Source organism: Convolutriloba macropyga, chromosome 7 (genome assembly GCF_964194025.1).
Source record: "Convolutriloba macropyga chromosome 7, txConMacr16.3, whole genome shotgun sequence".
Lineage (NCBI taxonomy): Eukaryota > Metazoa > Xenacoelomorpha > Acoela > Convolutidae > Convolutriloba > Convolutriloba macropyga.
This window is the reverse complement of record NC_134474.1, coordinates 49897067-49919598: the sequence shown is the minus strand read 5'-3', so window position 1 is coordinate 49919598 and position 22532 is coordinate 49897067. Positions and strand designations below refer to the sequence as shown.

The 22532-nt window shown below is 37.3% G+C and overlaps 2 protein-coding genes across 2 annotated transcripts in view; both read right to left on the bottom strand.

The window, feature by feature from the left end:
* LOC142342340 (uncharacterized) overlaps positions 1-17029 on the bottom strand; it is a 30462-nt gene extending 13433 nt beyond the window's left edge. The window contains exon 1 of the mRNA XM_075393640.1: positions 15921-17029. Within this exon, the coding sequence (XP_075249755.1) occupies positions 15921-16172 (252 nt within the window). The 5' untranslated portion in view covers positions 16173-17029. The remainder of the gene's footprint in view (positions 1-15920) is intronic.
* A 4220-nt stretch (positions 17030-21249) lies between these two features.
* LOC142343099 (androglobin-like) overlaps positions 21250-22532 on the bottom strand; it is a 307512-nt gene continuing 306229 nt past the window's right edge. The window contains 1 exon segment of the mRNA XM_075394786.1: positions 21250-22000. Coding sequence (XP_075250901.1) covers positions 21773-22000 — 228 coding nt within the window. The 3' untranslated portion in view covers positions 21250-21772.

Below are 22532 nucleotides of genomic sequence, written 5' to 3'. Positions count from 1 at the left end.
CCTTGCGTGTGTTGGGTATGTACACCAGGTATCCGTTTTTTCCTTCACTGTAACCCACAAAATGTCTTTCCATTGCCTTGGGTTCAAGTTTGCTGACTTCTCTGTCCCTCTTCCTCATGACGACTGTGCAACCAAAAATAGATAATTTACTAATTGGAAGCTTAGGTTTTATACCTCTCATCAGCTCTGCTGGGCATTTTTTTTCTCCTCGTCTCACAACCAAGTTTCTGATCCTTGCTGCGTGAAGAATTGCTGCTCCCCACATCATCTTGGGAAGTCCTGAGTCAATGAGCAAACATCTTGCCATCTCCAGCAGTGTCCTGTTGCACCTCTCAGCTAACCCATTCTGTTGTGGCGTCTCTGGTATGGTCTTCTCCTGTAGAATGCCTGCATCTAAGCAGTACGTCTTGAACTGCTCTGAGAGAAACTCATTCGCATTGTCTTGCCTCAGCTTCTTGGGCGTCCCCACACTGAGAACAAATTTCTTCAGGCTGGCCAATGCTTCACTCTTTGCCTTAAGCAATTCCACAAACACAAACTTCGTGTACTGGTCTGCAAAAATTATGCAGAACCGGAACCCTGACAGTGACTCTACTCTGAGAGGTCCCATCACGTCTGTGAACACGCTCTCCAGCTTCTCTTCTGCTTGGGTCTCTGCCACTCTTGGTACTGTAGTCTTTGTGATCTTGGCCAATGCACACACATTGCATACATCATCAAGTTCCCCCACTGTCTCTGGTGCATTCCTGACCACATCCGCTTGATTCAAAAGACCCTATAGTCTGTGCCACTTCCTTGCACTGTCAAGTTTCACGCTGTTGGAACTCATCTTGAATTCTAGAATGCTGCAGGGTAAGTAAAACAAATTATTTTCTTGTGTTAGTTTTACCCGAGTTCCCTTCTGGAGTTTCATGCAGCTGTTTCCTCTCTGTTTTACCTGACTCATGTTTGCTTCCATCTCTTTGTCTCTTGCATGCCCTGTCTAGGTGACCCTTCTCACCACACTTGCTGCATTGTGCTGTCTCCTTCTTCCTGCAGTCCTTGGCAAAGTGTCCAGGGATCCCACACACAAAACAGTTTCCTTTCTTGGGTCCCTTCTTGAAGTCACGCTTCACTGCCGGTGCCACTGAACCACTTTGTCCCTTGTGTCTCTGCACCGTGCTCTCATGAAAGTTCTGCAGCCTTTTCCTCAACTCTGTGAAGTTCGTTGCCGGGTTGAAGCTTTCCTGTATAACAAAACTTTCATACCTCATTGGCAGACCATTGAGGACCAAGGCGTTGAAGAGGGTCTCTGAGACTGCTTCCCCTGCTTCTTGTAGCCTTGCGAGCAACTCCTGACCTCTGATGAAGAAGCTGTCCTAGGAGATGATGGCATTGGAGATGAAGCAAAGGCTTGGAAGCTTTTGCAAGAGAGATTTCAGAGTGTGGAGACGCCGGCAGTGGTGACTTTAGTGGCACAGCTTGCTCGACTGCAGCTCGAGGATTCTGAGGATTTGGTCAACTTCTAAGAATTCATTCACACTTCCGGAGATATCATCATCATTCAATACATGCTGGGAAGATTTTACATCAATTAATCTAACTCTAATAATAGTTATCTAGATTCACCAATTTGAACCAAATATTGATTCTAAGCACCATTTCCTGACGATTCATTTATATAATTTCTTTGATCGAAGTCATATTGCTTGTCTTTCTAATCTGGTAAGTCAAACTTTCTTTCTAATTCTCACTAAGTTTAAGACTATAGTTTGATCGATTTTCTAACACACTGGAAAGTATTAATGGGGTTTTTGAAGTTATTTTTACATCTGATAGCTCACGGACCGTTCAAAATTTTATTTATGTTTACATGCTAAATTTCAACGCAAAAGTTATAAATTATATCGGTTCAATCTGACAGGGAAACAAATCGAAGGCCAAAATTTGCATAAGACTTGTTTGTGCAAAAATGTTTTACCCTAAACCTAAATCGGGTTTTCCTATATTTACTCTCGAGTTGAATTACCGAAATCTGGGGTAGAGACAATTGAATGGTAGATCACGTGATTTGTAGATACAGTGCACAGGCACAATAACAAATAATTTACTGCTCAAAAATGACATTTCCTGAAATAATTTACTGAACCATATACAGTAACACAGCAGGGACTATCCTTTTTAAGAACTGTGAATTTGTTTTTGTATTACTTATTATCGTAGTAGTTCCTCAAATTGGGGACGTTGGATAGGAGTGAACCCCAGAAATTCCGATTGAAAAAACAACTTATTTTGACTCAATGAATTACCCACTACACCAAGGAGTTTTGCTTTTAGATTGGTTATGAAAGAAATTTTAGTATATATCAACATGTGTCGACCTAATTTTAGTTATAGCTATGTTTTAAAGCAAATTTAAGTTTATGTAGACATAAGAGTAGTGGGTAACATGTGTCATCCAGTAACTTTTAAAGTTTTTTTTTTAAAATCTCTTAATCTACATGATTTTAAATAAAAAGTAAATTTGGAAAGTCTGTCGATTAGGTAGTTTATCTTTTTATTGTTTATATAAAATAATGCAAACTACGTGATTCTTCGCAATTTTTTAAAGGTAGCTGGATAGCACATATTACCCACTGTTACTTGCTACTATAACTCAATTTACAACTTAGTATGTTATCGGTGAAAAAGAGTTGCAAATGTTAGACAAGATTTTGTTTATTTATCAAAATCATGCACCCAGAACAATCCAATTTTGCTTTCATAATACGGGGTTCAATTAAAATTAGTAAATATGACAGATTGCGTTTTCGAAAAATGGACAATTCATTTTGTCATCTTTTTTTTCAGACTTATAAGGAATATGTTATTGTATTTGAAAGTAAGGTTTCTGTAAACGATAAACATGGGATGTTGTTCAAGTTCTAAAACCTATAGAGAGCAATAATCAACATTTTGTGCACAGGAGATGGCTCATAAAAATAAAATATCACTTCAAAGCACTCAATCGTGATACAGAAAATCAATCTAAAAGATTTCCTTAGATAGTTTTATTTGAAGACTTCAAAACTGACACAATAAAATCTTTTCAAGAATTGCAGGTGACTACTGTCAACTCAATATTTTCAAGAGTTGTTCCTTGGTTTTTAGAGTGATTCAAAAAAACATTTAAAGAATTTCATTTAAAAAAGTGAAGTTCTTCAACATATCTTTCATACAAAATGATATTAAAACTGCCAGTTGCAAGAGTTGAATATCATCCCAAATGTCAAATATAATCACTAAAAGCAACAAGACAAATGTAAAAATTGGCTTCAAGTTTTATTCATTAAAAAGGATGCAAAATATTATTTTGCAAACAATTTAAACAGTGAAAACAAAACTGTTGTCGTTATTGCTCGTTTTCCCCTTTTCTCAGTCTCACTACACATATTATGGCTTATTCATTTTCACAGTGAAAAACATTTTCAATAACTTAGTTTAAAAAATTATCCAAGATATTTCTTTGTGAACTTTAAACTCATTTTGCGTCTTTTTATTTGAAGCTCTCTTTCCTGTAAACAAATTTCTTCAAGTTTAACGTACACTGTAAGTGTTTGATACTAATTGAAGCTATAAAAAGCTGAGGAAGGTGGCGAGTATGAACATTGTATAACAACAATGTTTTGGAGAATATCGACACACTGAATCTTTGTGTTCAGCTTAATGAGCAGGTTTGCTGAAACCTGGCAGTGGTGCAAGAGCACTGCCAAAAATCTAGTTTGTTTTAGTCCAATGATTTTCTTGTTTTTTGTTTAATTTTACTGGAACCCATAACATGTCGTTTAAAAATTTAATCTCTCATTTCGGGCACTTTGTACAAGTCCAAAAAGATTGCATTCTCTGCAAAAAAAATTATGCACGATGTGAGGGCTGAACTCTCTTATTGTCTGATTAATTGATGAGAATCAACTATTAGCTATGACAAATTATAAAGACCGTTCTTGTAATTGCAAACAAATAATATCAAAAAATCATTAGTTGAAAAACCTTTGGGGACGAAAGAAGACGAAAACTTTTACTCTCAGCGGGTAGCGGTCTCAAGGTTTTGATTGAAATATTTCGATTGAAATATTTTGCTCGTTGTTTAAAAAATAGAAAAATGCAAGCATAGTTATCCGGAGGAAGTAAAATTAGCCCTACAGAGCACATTATTCAACGACTGAAAAGTCAGGGAACATGAAAAAATGAAAAATTTTCTCCTTTACTTCACTTTTCACAGCACTAGATTGCCCAAAAATCTAAGAGAAATTTAGTCTGTAAAGCCTATTGTACTGTAAAACACATCAGCTAAAGATTGACTGAGATATGAGTGGATGGATCTGCGGGATCTATTTTGAACCAACGCATATACAGCCGACTGAGGATATTCAAAAATATTTATACATAGATAGCCAAGCCTGATCTTTCTTAGACTATAGGACGTTCTTGTTTAGCGAAAATTTTCTAGCTGTAATTTGGTAAAGAAGCGTTTTTTAAGGCTTGATTAAACCCATCTTACATTCTAAAACCAACACTAACAGATTTAAATATAAGCTTTTGCACCTGATGACAAGCAAGTGAAAACAGAACTTGTTGTAGGCAAGGGTTTTATAAAAAGTAGAACCACATTATCTCCAGGTTTTAGTTTTTTTCTGCAACCGTGACAAAACATACCATCACCTCCAAAACTATTACTAGTGAACCTAATCTCCCCTACATCACGATGGATCATTTCTTAGAAAAAATTTCGAAATAGATTTAATGGTACTGTCATTTCAGAGCGGCAATTCTTGAAAATCATGCAGTACCAAAGGCTCAAAAAGGAAGTATATACAAACTCATTTACTCCAAAAGCTAAAAATTTCACTTTCACCTGTGGCTACTCATGCAACAAAAATTTCTATGGCGATGCATTGCAGGAGCTAATTGACAATTTTCGGAAACCACAACAAGTACTCAGCGCCTAACACATACAATTTAGACAATATACAAAACCAAGAAGTAATTAGATTACTGGAGCCGCTTTTTTCGCCCTTTTCTCAGGCGTTTAGCTCAGACTATTTGACTCAACAATTTTTAAAATGATCTGAAAACATCTGCGGTTTTGGAAGTTAGTAGAGGAAAGTGCATATTTCAATTAAGATTAGTTGGAACAAACAAGAGCTTGCGGCTAGATCAATCCATCCTGTCTGACTTTGCAGATTTGATATTTGTTTAATAAACTTCTGAAGGTGTCTCCCAAAGACGGCAGAAATCATGTCCAAGAGGAATACACAAAATCCTTAAAAACTCAGAAACGATAACATTCCTTTCCAGCCCAGTCCGCCCTGTCAGTTTTGCTCAACAACTTGTGCCGTTGCAAAGAGTAACTAGACAAAGCAGTCAGTGTACGCCAGCAACTAGTCCACTTTTAAAAATGTCCCTCAAAGTAGACGTTTTCCAACACACATTTTGGCTCCACTAATAGCCTTATGTAATAAAAAATGTTCTACCTCAGCTGGTATCTGAATATGACATCACCAGTCTTGAGCCGCATATTCTTTTAAAAACAAGAATGATCAGCTGGTACATCAGCCTGAACAAAAAAATATCAGTTTGATTGTGCTTGAAAAACAATAACACCATTGCTGTGGCCTTTAATCGGAGCATTTCCACCTACAAAATTATAGCAAATAAGTGAGATGTGAACCAAAACCTATATTTTAACAGCTTGGCCTCCAAGTATCAGTATATCAGTATCACTGCAATATTTTAACTGGATGCAGTACCCAGCAATCACTAGTGCATTTAACTTTTCCTACAACACGATGGATCACTTCTCGAGAAAATTTCTGAATTGGCAACAATGTTACTTTTTTTTCGAAGCAACAATTGTTGAAAATCAAACAATAACAAAGGCTCAAACATTCGGAGTCATTCAAAAAGCAAAAAATTTCATTTGTGCTACTCAGTCAACGGAAATTTCTATGATGAAGCATCGTTGGAGCTAATCGACAATTTTGGAGAACCGCAACACGTAGTTTTGCCACTTTCTGAAGCGATTGGCACAGATAATTTCGAATCCACTTTTTTAATCTGGTCTGCTATGAAAACTTCTGGGGTTTTCAAAGTCAGTAGAAAAACCAAGTGTTTGTTTCAAAGATGATTCGCTGTAACCAACATGTCAAGAACTTTGTAAAAACAGCAATCCATTTTGTCCGACATTGCAGACTGGATAATTTTTTTGCTGAAATTTTTGAAGATGTCTTAACAAAAAGACAGCAGAAATCAGATCAAAGAAGGATACTTAGTTCTCAAAAATTTAGAGTTCATATCATTCCAGTTCGCGCTGTCAATTGTGCTCAACAACTTGGGCCGCTGCAAAGATTAATCAGACAATATTGTCCTGACTGCCAGTAACTAGAGCACAATATTTGTGTCAACGGTTTCAAAGTACCAGACGACGAATTTGCCTCCTTCAAAATAGGATGTCTTGTGGACAGAGGTAATAGTTCTCATCGTTCCACAATGCACTGAGACGACTCCAAACTATCAGAAGCAAACAATATGAGGAACGGAAATCGCAAAGCAGGCAGAGCTGAGTACGAACCGAGAAGAGAGCAAACACAGCAATCTTTCTGCAAGAGGAATTTTTTTCACAATCCTCTTCATCAGGCAACAATGTCAGTTCAAATCACAAAAAAAAATCTTTTACAACTGAGAAAGCAGGAACACCTTATCGAGCCACCACTCTTCTTGATGGAAAAAGGGAGCCCAAACCGCAAGAATACTACAGAGGAGCCAACAGGAAGCTAACCAGCTGACGCGTCACCCTGTTCATTCACATAAAGAACACGTTGATGAACCCGATGAGGAACTACTCCATTTTTGGGTGTACAAATGTGTAAATCTATTACGAGGGTGGACTTCAAGTTTGCAGCAAAGAGAAATTCGCAGGAGGAAACACAATTGAAACCTTAACCCCAAAAACTCATCACACCAGCAGGTACTTTGAGACTGGAAGATCAAAATCACTTTGCCTAAAAACTTTTGAATGTCAAATGTCTAATCGGCCGCACATCAGAAGAGTCTAGAAATCAATTGAAGCAACGCTACAAGGCCAGAATTATTTGAAGAACGGGCACGTAACATTAGGATGGAGTTCAATTGCCCAAAAAGTGTGGTACTTGCCAACCTGACAAGATGAGTGACCTATGCCGCCTCAAAGTATAAAGGGTCTTTGTTAGACAATGCACAGGGTCAGATCTCTTGTGCCATCTTCATGGACGACTACTCTGATTTCGACGGTGAAAAATTGCAGTAGCAGCAGACCTAGAGACAATGTTCATGCAAGAGCCGATAAAAACAAGGAACAAGATAAATTTCGTTTCTTGTTGATCAAAAAAGGAGAAAAACAGACAATATAAAAAAGTTTGCCAAATTTTTGGTATAGTCTCCCTCCAGTCTGCGCAGTTTTTGATTTGCAAAAAATTGTCATGACATCAGACAGAAGCATCTAAAAACTTATTACTTTGTCGCATGGGCAACTTTATTCAGATGTTCACATCAGCGGAAGAAGCTTGAAAGGGAGCCGCATAAGGTCAGAACTGAAACCCATATTCATATACGCTGGTGTTTGCAAAACCAAAACTCCATTAGGTTGGTAATAACAACGTCACACAAGGGACAATTTTGTCTCATCTCTGTTTGATCCGATTCGATCAGCCTCATGTTTCGCTATTTGAATCCGCTCTGAACTTCAAACGGTTGCCAACGAGAAGTGCAACAGGGACCAACTGGCGGTTGCGGAAAGAAACCCCCACGGAAAAAAAACCACTTCATTTTAGATAGGAAATAAACCCCACGGTAATAAACCCCCACGGAAATAAACCCCCACGGAAATAAACCCCCACGGAAATAAACCCCCACGGAAAAAAAACCACTTCATTTTAGATAGGAAATAAACCCCACGGTAATAAACCCCCACGGAAATAAACCCCCACGGAAATAAACCCCCACGGAAAAAAACCACTTCATTTTAGATAGGAAATAAACCCCACGGTAATAAACCCCCACGGAAATAAACCCCCACGGAAAAAAAACCACTTCATTTTAGATAGGAAATAAACCCCACGGTAATAAACCCCCACGGAAATAAACCCCCACGGAAATAAACCCCCACTTTACTATTAAAGAGCTGCGCATTTAGCGCGTTTGGCCATGCCTCAGCGGCCCGTGGGATTTGATATGAAACTATCACAACTGAACAAATTATCACGACCGAAATACAACTTTAAAATGGGGGTTTATTTCCGTGGGGGTTTATTTCCGTGGGGATTATTTTCCGTGGGGGTTTATTTCCTATCTAAAGTTAAGTGGGTGTTTTTTCCGTGGGGGTTTATGTCCTAGACCCACCAACTGGTATCACCAGACAATGTCAATGAGCTCCAGCAGTGGCTTTGGGAATTTAAAACAAGGGCCACAATTCAAACTCTTGATGATAAATCCCATATACAAATTGAATTCACGAACTGCACACACAGATGCTCAACTGTCGGCCATAGCAGCAGTAATCTATATGACAGCAACCTATTCAAGCGGGAGAAAATTAAATCAGCAATTTATCTGCAAGTCAAAGCTGGCTGCAGTAAAACAGGTCAGCTATCCAAATCTGGAGCCTGAAGCAGAAACGTTTGGGAGTGGAGCTGGCTGCTTTGTAGGAGAGCGAAATGGCTACGATTAGCATGACTGATATTCAAGCATTTTAGCTCACAGTACCTTCAGTTTTGAGCACAAATACGGTACAAAACTTGCAGCGGAGTTTAAGGGACTTGCAGATACACATTCAACTCTTTGTTGAAGTTGTATTTTTTCAAGTAATAATAGTCGATTCTGCAAGCTTTTCAACCTAGTCATGGTTTCTGTGAACAAACAGGACTGTAGCCACTGCAATACGTAAGACCAAATCAACCGAAATCAAGACCGCTCCTGCCCCGGATGACTTTTCACCCGACAAGAATCCGGCACAAATATCTGCCCGTAAAGAGCGCACCAGAATCGTTTTCCTGGACAAAATTGTAAGCCTCAGAAAAAGCTTAACCTTCTATAAAACAGACAGATTGTTGCCTATCGCGCCTTTTCTCAATAGCAGTGGATAACTGAGAGTTGAGAGATGGCAGAAATGAGATTTGCTTTTCCAAATGATACATTCTCCATAACGACCTCATAGAACCTCAATAGCAGGTGCAAAATTGCAAAACTATATATTGAAAAAGCATCATTACTCTGGTAACCATGATATCCAGCATGTCTGAGCTCGTATTAAAAATGGATGATGATTGGCATACGCAGGTCATTGAGAAACTCGGGAAAAACTGCTTCATCAGCAGACGGTTGCGTGCAGATAATGCGATGACAAAAATGGCATTCACCCTTCAGGTTTATGAACTTGTCTAAATTGTACCCATTTGTTAACACGGTAACCCAGTGGCTGACATGTTTGCGCCCTTCCATATTAAAGGGCTAAAAAACTTAGGGTCAGAACTGAAACATATGGGCATACTCACCTGCCTCGTCACTCGGATATTGGATTTAAAGTTTTTTGAGGGTCTCTACATAATGGGAGTCACCATAATGTCATTTTCTCCCACAACGACATAAACTTTGTTGTGGGAAGTCAAAAAAAGCAAAGTCAAATTCCGAAAACGATATAAGCTGAACAACGATTAGTTATGTTTTCAGTTGTCGCAGCAGAATACCCAATAGACGTTCAATTCCTTGTAGTCCGCGGAAGCCGAAAATTAACTCAGCCGGCGTTCCAAACACTAGTTGCAGAAACCGAAGACATCCTCAATTCACGTTCGTCGGCTTATGAGGATTATGACTTAGCCGAGAAGGGGGTCACTCACTCCAAACCACTATGAAATGCAAACATCACATATCTGCTTCAAGCCACTTGAATGCAAGTCGACATGGTTTTCCATTAAAAATTACAAGAAAAACAAAATTATCCTGACCACTATTGGTCATGAGAATTTGAACCGAACCCAACAAACGAACCAAAAGGCAGCAATCTAAAAAGACTACACGCAAAGAGGAATTTGGTCAACTAGTTGAATTGTCAAGGCACACGACAGCACCGACCAAGTGGCGATCAGCTTTGACAATCAAACTATTGAAAGTATAATGTTAATTGTTTAAAGTATGAAAAGATATACGTACCTCAATCCACGTGCTGATTTACATCCTGGTTATTTATGAAATGAGTGAATGCAACAAGGAGCTAACACGTGGTATTTATACCAGACTTGTCCCCAATTTTTCATATTGTTATGTGTGATATGTTGACGCTTGATCTTTTGGAGAAGTAAATTATCATAGTAAATAGCTAGTAAAGATCGGACGTCACAAGAAGTCAAAGAAGTTATAAATTAAAGGGGATCACCATGAATGTAAAAGTGCGGTAATTTGGGTTAAAAAATAGGGACTGAATTTTGTGTTAATCGCCACAGTTGTCAACCATTGTTTCTAATTTAACTATTCGATTACGAGATTTGTCTCTGCGTTCCCATTAGACGACAGGTCATGGTCCCAGAGCTTTTCTAATTTAAGTAATCAAACCCCGTCGTAAATAACTTTGTTGCTGCGCCTCTCCGCTATAAAAGAGGGTCACTGAAATCACTGGGGGAGGAAGACAGAGAGGACAAAGAGAGACAAGCCATTTAACCAAGAAGTGGCCCACTGAGACCAGAAGAAGCAAGAGTAAGAAGCTTGTGTAGCTGGTTGGGGGACTTCAATGGTGGAGTTGGAAGCTTGTGTAACTGGCTAGGGGACTTCAGTTGTGGAGTTGGAAGCTTGTATAACTGGTTGCGGGACTTCATTTGTGAAGAGAGCAACTTGTGTGGCTGGTTGGGGGACTTCATCTGTGGAGTAGAGAACTTGTGTACCTGGTTGGGGGACTTCAATCGTGGAGTGCTAAGTGTGTAGCTAAGTAGTGGATTCTGCTTGTGAAGGCAAGAGTGAGTGGAGCTGTTGTGGGGGATCAGTAAGGAGCGCGAAGGTTCAATTCTAAAACAGTGCTGTTGGGGAACCAAGACTGCTTAGTATAGCTGAGAACAGCTCAGCTCAAACAACTGTTTCATTTTCAGTAGTGTGTGCTGTGCTTCCCTAAGATACAAGTTTGGTCGAAAGACTCATAAGTTGGTGGTACAATATCTCTTAAAGAGGACTAGGATTACGGTTCGAGTACATTATCCTCGGAGAATGTTGATATCCTCATCGTGCTTAATCGCGGCAGAAAAACCCTGGCTCAATTTTAATGTTCTGCTTTTGATTTTGTCAAGGATACTACAAAACTCGAAAAGAACATCAACTTCAAGATTAATTTAGCCGACGAAACCATTTTTGCTGAGTGTTTTTTTAATGTTTCTCTAACAGTGCTACCATTCGCAACAAGTGCTAACCTGGTGCTACAAAACATTTTTTGATACACAAACATAACGGATGACCGCTTCGTCGTCTTATAACAAAGCCAGCAACAGGCAACAGATTCAAAAACGCTGTAGAAAGGAAAGGAGTTTTGATCTAAGTCCGAACAAGATTTTTTCTCAGCCGACTCTTTTTACAAAAGATTATTTACTTAGAGCAGTACTAGCTTAGAAAAACAAAGAACAGAGTTGTTGGGGTAGCATAAGTCTTTGATTCTGTAGGAAACACTTAAAGCCAAAGAGTTAGTTTAAGACGAACGGAAATTAAACGAAAGTAAGGAAGGCCTAACTAAAAGCTCAAAATCAGAAAAATTGGTATTCAGCAGTCGTGAGGATGAGTTCTTGTATTTTGCTGAACAGTTTGAGGCTCGTATGCACTCGTTAAAACTTGGTAAAGTTCTTAGTGGAGAAGCCACCTATCTAGATTATATGCAAACTGTTAGAAATAATTCTTCGGAGGAGCAACGCAGGCAAGCTATAGAAAAGGGGCGGGAAGAATTAGAAGAGAAAAACAAGACTTTGTGTTACGAGTTAGTTCAGGCTTTAGACAAAACATCAGTTCTTTTTCTTAGACCACATAAGGGTGATGGCACTAGAGCTTGCGATGTACTGTGAAAACGCTTCAAAAGTTTCGAGAGACCTCAGCTACATAAATGGATAGCACAATTAACGAGCCATAGGTAGACTTCTAGTGAGAGTATAGTAAATTATCTCACCGGAGCAGATGATATGGAATACAACTTAACACTAGTGAATGAAAGAATCAGTGGACAAATGTTTGTCTCAAAAATTCTAAAAGGGCTTCCAAAGGAATATGAAAATTTCGCAACCCTCGTGAAGTACAGCAAAGACGAGAAAACTCTAGTGGAAATTAAATGAGACCTGATAAACTTCGATAATGATTATATAAAAACGAGAACAGAGAGGGTTTTCTTTGATAAGGAACGGAAATGTTTCAACCGCCAGAAAAAGAAACATATTGCAAAAGAATGTAGGCTTAAGATAACGATTCATGAACAAATCAAAGCTTCCCCAATGAAATGTTTTAAGTGTGGTGAGCAGGGACATAAAGCTAAATTTTGTAGAAAGCAACAAAAACCTGAGAAAAAGTTTGTAGGTCAAAGCAGGAGAATCAATTAGAGAAGGTCACAAAAATTAGTTGAGGAGCAGAATTTAGAAGAGGAGGAAGAGATCTTTTGCTTCTTTCAAACTTCGGAAAACAACCTTGCAAATGAGCTACTTTTGGATTCAAGTGCTACCAGTCATATGATTAAAGACGGAAGTTTATTCATAGATATAGACAAGGAGTATTCTGGTACCATCACTAATGCACTAGAAACCTCAGAGAGGTGCAATTTAGCAAACGAAGATCCCCTTAGTTTGGGGCACAAGCGTTTGGGCCATAATAATATTGAGGAAAATTACAAACTGAAAGATCACACAGTAGGATTAAAACTAAGCGAGCACAACTTAACAAACTGTGAAACATGCCAGCTAAATAAATCAACGAAACTTCCATTACCAAAAAACTCAGGAACAAGAGCAAGCTAAGCATTAGAAATTGTCCATACTGACATTTTAGGGCCAATCAAACAGGAAGCGTTTGATGGCCACAGGTATGCAATAGGATTCGTGGATAGTTTTAGCAGATATCAGAAACTTTATTTTTTGAGGTCAAGGGACGAGGCCTTTGAAAAAATTGAACAGTTCTTTGCATCTTTGCAGACTTAGGGCAACCAGGAACCTTATAGTTTGTGACGGTGCAGGGGAATATGTCTCAAATGAAATAAAACAATTATATAGACAAAAAGGTGTTAGGCTTGAGTTCTCGGCACCGCATACACCACAAGAAAACGGAAAAGTTGAAAGGGATTGGGGGACAATCACGCCAATGGCTAGATGTCTTTTAGAGCAGTCGGGTTTAGAAAAAGAGTATGGGCCATATGCACTTAAAATGGCACGTGAGATTAAAAACTTTTGTTTCCGTTCAGGTATTCAGAAGACACCTTTTCAGGCAATGTACAAGAAGAAACCCAGCTTAGAATCTATCAAAGTGTTTGATTATTCAGCTTTCGTTCACGTTGAAAAAAGTTTGCGAGGTAAGATTGATAGAACTTCTCAATTTTCCCGGGGTCTTCAGTTAATAGTAAAACTTATTTGGTAGGTATTCCAAATGACAAAGGGTTCCTTAAGTGTAGAAAATCACTGAATGTAACTTTCAACGAGAACGAAATGTTTATTGAAGTCAAAAAAATGAAGGTGGAGATAGTCAACAAGCATCCGTCAGTTGGTGATAGAGATATAAACCCAGTAGCCGTTCTTGGTGAAATTGTGAATAACGAATTACTACCTAAGTTTATTGATGAAGCAATTAGGGATAAAAAATGGTACGAAGCAATGAAATTGGAATACAACTCATTAGTGGAAAATAAAGTTTGGGAACTGGTAGAGAACAAAGGAAATAAACCCATTGTTCTTAAGTTATTTGTTCTTAGCGGGGAGATAACAAGGTTTAAGGCAAAATTCGTAGCAAAAAGATTTAGCCAAGTTCCAGGTCGGGGTTGCAACAAAATATACCCATCAACAACACACCTCTCAACAATTCGAGTACTGATAAGCTACGCAGTATATAAAAACAACAATTTGAAACAAATGGATATCAAAACAACATACTGAAACGCTGACATCGAAGAAGAAATCTTCATGCAACAGCCCGAAGGCTTTGGAAAATTCGACAAGCAAGGCAGTTCATTAATTTGTAAGTTGAAGAAAAGTTTATTTGGATTGAAACAGTCCGATAGAAATTGGTACCTAACAATCAAAAATTTTCTCAGCCAATTAAATTTCACGCCGGCTATTCAAGATGAGTGTTTTTTCATAAAGAAAAGTGAAAACGCTATTGAGGGAATAGTGTGTCTTTGGGTAGATGATATGGTGATATTAGTGATATGTGACTATAGGGGTATAGTGGGATGCCTGAATTGTCTGGCATTAACGAGTGGAACAGATATTGCGCACGCAGATATTTTATTAAGTTTTTTGGTTCAAAATCCTGGAAAGCGACATTGGAATGCTGCAAAGGGGTGTTTACGTTACCTATAACAGACAAAATCAGAGACGATGATTTTGGAAAAAGTGAGAAATTGAAGTTAACAGGATTTTCAGACTCAGATTGGGCAGGCAACATAGACAATAGAATAAGTACAAGTGGTTTTTGTTTTAAACTTAATAATAGTTCAGGTGCAATCAAGTTACAAAAGTGTGTATCTACTTCAACAGCTGAGGCTGAGCTTAAGCCGTAGTTGAGGCAATTAAAGAAGCAGTACATTTAATAAACCTATCTCGAGAATTAACTTTAGAAATCCAGCAGCCAGTAAACGTCTTTGTAGACAATCAAGCTTGTATTGCTCTTAGTAAAAATCGATGAATAACGGAAAGACAAAGCACTTTGCCTTAAAAGTGCACTTCGTTCGGAAGTTAGTCGAAAGTTGACTATTAGAGCTAAACTACTTACCGCATGCCGGCATACACACTCACAAAAGCATTGGGGAGGGCCAAAGTATCACTTTTTTGTGATGTCCTTCTCGGAACAAACACTTAACATGACAGGAGTATTGAAAGTATAATGCTAATTTTTAAAGTATGAAAAGATATACGTACATCAATCCACGTGCTGATTTAGATCTTGGTTATTTATGAAATGAGTGAATGCAACAAGGAGCTAACACCTGCTATTTATACCAGACTTGTCCCCAATTTTTCATATTGTTATGTGTGATATGTTGACGCTTGATCTTTTGGAGAAGTAAATTATCATAATAAATGGCTAGTAAAGATCGGACGTCACAAGAAGTCAAAAAAGTTATAAATTAAAGGGGATCACCATGAATGTAAAAGTGCGGTAATTTGGGTTAAAAAATAGGGACTGAATTTTGTGTTAATCGCCACAGTTGTCAACCATTGTTTCTAATTTAACTAATCGATTACAAGATTTGTCTCTGCGTTCCCATTAGCCGACACAAACAAGCACCGGTTTATTACAACACTCGGCATTCAAACTAGGAAAATTCTTTTGGATCTTTTCATCTTTCCGTTTGTGCCCCCCCCCCCCAGTACCAGAAATTGAAAACTGAAACTTAATCACAGATTAAACGTCAAATTTAAACATCATCAAACCAACTTTTTTTCACCTCTGTAAATTATTATAAAACGATCGCTCTGATCTATACCGTACCACTACACATATTACAATTTTCCTCGTTTGTCTTTGTCAAGCTCGAAATACAGCAGGAGATACCATTTTTCGGAAGCAAAATTTTGACACGGGTTTAGATTCATACTCAATACTATTTTGCACAGGTATCTTTCTTTCGTATTTCCTACTCTGCCGGGTTTTTCATTCGTTTTTGTGGTTTTTATGATAATCATTGAATTTCTTACTTAATTGTCACGTACCTTAAGAACTGTTGTGTTAGTCTTGGAGGTAGTTAGGATCTCCGGAATATAAATAGATTGTTCTTGCAATGTTGAGTCAATGCTGGAGTATCTGATTTGAACACCGGCTCCTACTTCCAAAAGAGACGAAATGTAACCTTTGTGCTCGCTTAGTAAAGTATTATGGAAATGTACAGATAGTAAATGCAGTAACCAAATTGACAAAAAAGCAATTGAAATAAATTTTAATGTTTTTGATGCTCGGCTGGTCATGTTTTTTTAAATAATTTATTTTTAATCAAATAAGTAAACAATCAGAAAAAGAATTAAAGATTTTTATTTCATAGATGGTGACTTCAATCCGTAATAAGCCCGATCGAAAGCAGATTTTAAATTGAACTTGCATAAAATGTATAATTGCTATAAGACTAATTAATAACAATTCGGATTGATTTTAAACGAGCTGACAAACCTTTGATGAATGCTGGCCACAATCATATCGATATGCTTAAGATGTCGACGAGTTATTGCAAACAATTGTGTACAAATTCGAGTAGTTTTATATTTATTCCAATTTAGTTTTCATTGTCTTCAAAATTGATTTATCAGGCAATAAGCTATGACATTCATAAATGGTGGTATTTCCATATGAACTACACCATATGAACTACAGGCCAATGTTTATATGCAAAAGAGACAAGTAAATGAGAAAGAGTCTTTTGGTTTAAGGCCTTCATTTCATTACAGGAGTTCCAAAATATATTGTTGTGTAACAATCAAGTCAACAGTCCTTGAACAAGTTGAAAACGGTTACGCAAATATGTAATCATCGAAAAAAGTGTAACAAAACCTTTGCTGAATGTAATCCTTTGACTAGAGAACTTGAGAATTTATACAGCTCTGTTTCTAAAAAGTTTTTGAAGAACTTAATGATTTTTTAAAGAATTTCTGAATGATAACTAGATTAATTGTCATTTCAAATATTGCTAATTTCTTCTAAAAAGTTTTCAGATTCACCCAACGTTTTTTCTGTAGGGCTGCAATATTATGGTGTAAAATGATAAATTCAGCAAAATATTCCTCTTGGTTTTAATTTTTCAACTAAAAACGTTGGTTCTGATCTCGGATCTTTCAACGATCTCCATTTTGAAGTAAATGCTGATGCGAAACTAAGCTGCGAAACTTCCGACTAGCTCAGATTCATAAAGTGGTAAGTTAGTACCTAGTTAGTAGCACGTTAGTTAGATGTAGTGATTAATAGTTGGTTAGATGTAGTTGGTTCTAGGATGCCTTAATACAATGACTGCCGACACACTTTTTCACTTGTTAATTACAAATTCACTTGAGCTCAGATTTCCGCTGCTTGTTCAGTTGGTTCTAATGTGTTGTTAAATTGTGCAACACATTCTTCTTCGTAGTTCTAGGTCAGTTTATGCTGCTGAACTGGAGTAAATTTTGAAATTGTATGCACATGTACTTTTTTTGCAACATTCTAGTTGCGCTGTGATGAATTTGCTCAATCATTAAATATCATTAACCTTAAAAAAATACTATCCAACTTGAATAGTTAAAACCACAACGCGAAACTTGTACATACTACTGTACCAAAAAGTTACGTATAGCCGAAGCTTTTTGAGAGAAGTCCACAAGAATATTTGACTGAAATCAGATCTAGTCAGAAACGCGTCCTTACGCCTTTAGCATTAGCCTATAAGACCTTTTGTATATAGTAATCGAACAAAATTTCAGCAACATCACCGTCAATTTCATTCCGAAAACAAACACCTCTACCTGAATTTCCAAAAAAGCTTCTATTACCGTAAGCGCTTAAAATTGTCCACAATTTCGCAATTGCCTTACTAGGCTGATTAATCCAACACCTTAAACACTAGATCTTGGGGGAAAGATTGCCTATCTTTAATTTATAAACAGAACAACTATCGTGTTCTCTTGATAGTAATTTCTCATGGATGGATAGGACTTTATTCGTCCATCTAATTGCCTTCCCCAGAAAACTCCACCGCTTATCTTGTAAGGTTTTACAAGATTTTGGCAAATAACGTTTCTCTTGCAAGATGCAAGATCCAGACCTTTATCTTGCAGGAATCTTGCAAGATGACCGTCAAAAAATTTTGTTGAAAAAACACATGTTTTGCACTTGAAGACATTCTGAAAATTTGATCTTACAATTTGCGTAGCGATAATCTAACGTTTTTTACTGAATAAATGTGTAGATGGCGAAACCATCCACAATAAACATGATATTAAATCAACCAATAAACATGATATTATGAGTTAAAAATATCATTATCATGCTAAAAATTCAGAAATTATGATCAAAATTTTTCTGCTTATCACTTAATTGATCTCTCGGGCTTAAACAGAAAGTTTCATATGTAATTTACAAGTGATAAGTAGCAGCAAAATTAGAATAAGACTTTAATTACCTTCTGAGGGTTTAAATGATAAAATGGTAGCATAAAGACAAAAATGTTACAATTTAACTTTAATAATCTGAAAAAGTTTAATCAACAATTTTACGCGGCGTCATTTTTCATGACTGTTCAACTCTGCGGCGTCATTTATACATCCCCGGCGTCATTTAGAATGCGCGTTCAACTCTGGAGAAAAACTATTTTTTGTATATTTTTTCTTGGATAGTGTGAGTGCCAGACGTTAACGATCAATAAATTATAGGTTGAAGACTTTTGAGTCCAACTTGAAAAATCCGTCAAAATGCAAGCAATTCTCATTGTTTAAGATTACCGCGAAAAAATCTATATCATGCCCAGTATGTTCAAAGCATACTGGCAGATGGTTTGACAATTTTAGCAGGGATGAGCAGTCATTGCAACCAAAGCACCAACTCAGGCCATGGATATTGAGCTGTTCTAATCTTCGTAGTTCAGAAGCTTCAGGAAACCAAGTCGGGGATTCAAATAGAAGAACCGACAAAACACATGCCTTGAAAAAAATGAATTTGAGGTTGAACGGAACACTGTGCTTTACGGAACAGTGGTAATTGAACGACTGACGAGCTTTTAATATTTTTGTTTGAATGTGAAGACTCCAACTCATTTTTTTTGGATACCTCAATTCGCAGATCGGTAATAATAGTAAGGGAAGACATTTCAACATCACCAACATGTATTTTATACAATGACATTCTACTGATGTTTAAAAAACCGCTTTCAGCTGAATTAGGAGACAAATAGTTACAATAAGCCCACATCCGTAACAAGTATAGATCATTTTGAGCACCATTCAAGCAGAAATCGCCTTGGCATAGCAATTTTGTGTCGTCAGAGCTGCAGAAAGTCTTGATACGTCTGTTACGTCGATCATATACACCTAAGGGATGCGGCAAATGTGATCTAACCGTTTTTGTAGCGATAAAACAATGTTTTGCACTAATTGAATGTGTATTTGTCGAAATTCGTGAAAGATCACTTTTTATAGTCTTCCATTCCTTTTAAAAAGGGTTCTAGAGCAGAATGGCACTCCTACTTAGGGTAACTCACAGTTAAGAATCACAAATAGGGGTCATAAATTATTTGCCAGAAATTATTTTTTCTCTCGAGACTAAACAAAAAAAATCATATTTACTTTATCAATTCGGTTTTTGTGAGCACCAAGAAACGTGATATTAAGGCCTCTAGAGCCTTCCAGCTTTATGTTAATAACGTTTTAAACTATTTTTTTCCTGAAATTTGCTGTTTCACTGGCTCCAGTCACATTGAATCATAATCAGTTTTCAAATACCATAAAAACTTTTAAACTTTGTAGGGCTAATCTCAACCATACACCTAAGGGACACAAAAGAGTTGATCCTACGTTTGCGTAGGGACAAAAATAACATTTTTTACTGATTAAATGCGTATATATCAAAAATCTTAAATGGAAATGGCGAATTTTGTTAGCCTTCAAAAAAGCTCTATACGGCTTTCACGGGAGAACGGCACTCCTACAGAGAAAAATCCACACCGAAAATTCAATTATTGGGATCAAAAACTTTTGCACTGAATTAAGTTTTCTCTCAGGTCTAAGCAGAAAATTTCATATGTACTTCACTGGTGATAGGGTTTTTCGGAACCGATTTCCAGAAAAAACAATCAATAGTTTTTTTAATTGAAGTTGTTTTAACCAATTGTGATTAGTTTTTTAGGCAATAAGAACGTGATATTAAGTCCTCCAGAGATTCCCATATCAAAATTTATATAGTTTAACAAAATTTCTTCTCCGGAAATGAGCCGTTTCATAGACTCGTTACATCGAGTTATAGATATGGTTCAAATACCACAATAGCTATCTGACATTAGTACGTTGAGTTGTATCATGCACCTAAGGGACTACGAGAAAAATGGTCTAACGTTTTGCGTAGCGATAAAATAAAGTTTTTTACTGATTAAATGTGTAGATAGCAAAATTCGTAGGTGACTTTTGTTAGTTCTCAAATCCTTTTGAAAAACCTTCTATGGCAGAATTGCAATCCTACTAAAGATAACTAATAGTTAAAGGTCACAAATTGATTTATAATGTACTTTAGCGGTGATAACGATTTTGAAAAATCGATTCAACAAAAAAGATTTGATAAACGGTTTTTAACTTAATATTGCCTAAATCAGGTGTGATTAGAATTGAGCACAAAAAACGTGATTGTAAAGCCTCTAGGGACTTCCAGTTTTGTGTTTATTATTTTTCATACAATTTTTTCTCTTCAGATTAGCTGTTTTACTGACTCCAGTTACATTGAATTATAATCAGCGTTCAAATATCATGAAAACTAATTAGTATTATTGAGTTAAGCTCAACCATACACAGTTTTCTCACTCTACCTAACTATTAGAATGAGAAAAGTTCGCACCGCAAAACCACTCACTTTATTGATCCTCTTCCTGTTTCGGCGTGACCAAATCATCACTCCAATTTGACTTCAGAAGTCATGAAAATGTGTGAACAGATAGATCTTAAAAAAGACGGCACCCAAATACAATTTAAATTCTTTGAATTGTAAAAAACAGAGCACCGATACAATCCAATTCTTGGATTGTAAAAAGGAGAGCGCCTAAATAATAGCCGTTGAGAGGCTGACGGCGGCCATTAAACACGAATTACAACTTCTAAAATTACTCTCCATTCGCCTTTTATTAGTTTTGGTTACCTGTTCTGACAGCTCAAGGTACAGCTGACACTGATGAGTTTCCATTTTGTCCTCTCAAAACAACTTCCTTCATTATCTCATACGACTTAAAGACATCCATCAGTCCGAGCGCCACAAATTAAATTTAAATCCAAATGTGAAATTGAGTCCGATATTGCAATGCACCTGTCTGCTCAGTGAACAAACAACTGATAGTAGATATGTGAATTATGATAAAATGACTCATGATAAAATTTAATCGGATAGAGACACAGTTTGATCAGAGTAGCTTAACTTCATATATTCTGTTTCTGATCCCTTTTATGACGACAGGTACAAATTAAACTCAAATTAGTTTTTGACGACTCACCCAATGAGTGGGGAACTCAAAATATTATGTTTTATCATACCGGATGCAAATCAATGGAGGGAAAATTCGAAAGCAAGAGCAGGAAGTATAACCTCAAACAATTTTTTCAAGAAGCAAGCGAGAGTGATTCCATTGGTGATTTGGGCTGAACTTGTGATAATAACAATGATCGTTTATGAACCAAGATTTTCCAATTGAAAATTAAATTTGCTAAAAAAAAATTGTTATATGGCACATTATCACGTTGAAATAGCAGGGGCGCCCGAGGGGCGTTAAGGAATTAAATTTACGGCCTTTCAGCTCAGGTTTCCGAAACAGAATAGCTGGAACAACCGAGTTGATTTAACTATAATTCGAGTACTGCTACTTTTTCTTTCCCTTTGCAGATCCTTTTTTGCTTCCTTTAGCTGAACTCTTTGGTGACTTCTTGCTGCCTTTCTTGCTAGCTGAGGTAGGTTTCTCAGACTCTTGGTTGGCTTTATTCTCTAGAGCTGCTAATGCGTCTAACTTCTCCTGTTCTGCTTGTAGAATGCGTTGTCTGTATGCCTCTTTTCGTGCAGTTATGTCAGCACGTGCTTCATCAACCATATCCTGAAATTCAACACATCCCTCTTTGTTCAAACAATTGAGATTCAATTTTGGGATCTTTCCGTTTGTGCCCCCCAATTACAGAGCACGTGCCATTACATAGTAAATCACTATAAAATATGGCATGTGCGTTTGGGGTGTGCAAATAATATGCACCCACTAAGCTGGGGGCACAAACGGATGATTCAATTTTAATTTCGGATGTTCCGTTTCTACTTTCGCCCGTATTTTATGTAACGGTTGAAATAATCAAAACAATCTCGTAGAAAGTGGATAGAATAGTGTTCATTCATGAGTCCTCATGTTCGCAAGATACATGTCTATTGAGAAAATAAGTTATAATTGTATGCCACCCGGTACGTTATGCACCCTCTTATGCATTCCAGAACGTAGCAAACCAATAGGAGTAAAGAGCACGTGCATTCGGGGTCACAAATAAAATGACCCAATGAACTTGGGGAGATAGATCCAAAAACTGATGCATTTTGATAAGAATGGAGGGATCTTTTCCGTTTGTGCCCCCCCCCCCCCCACT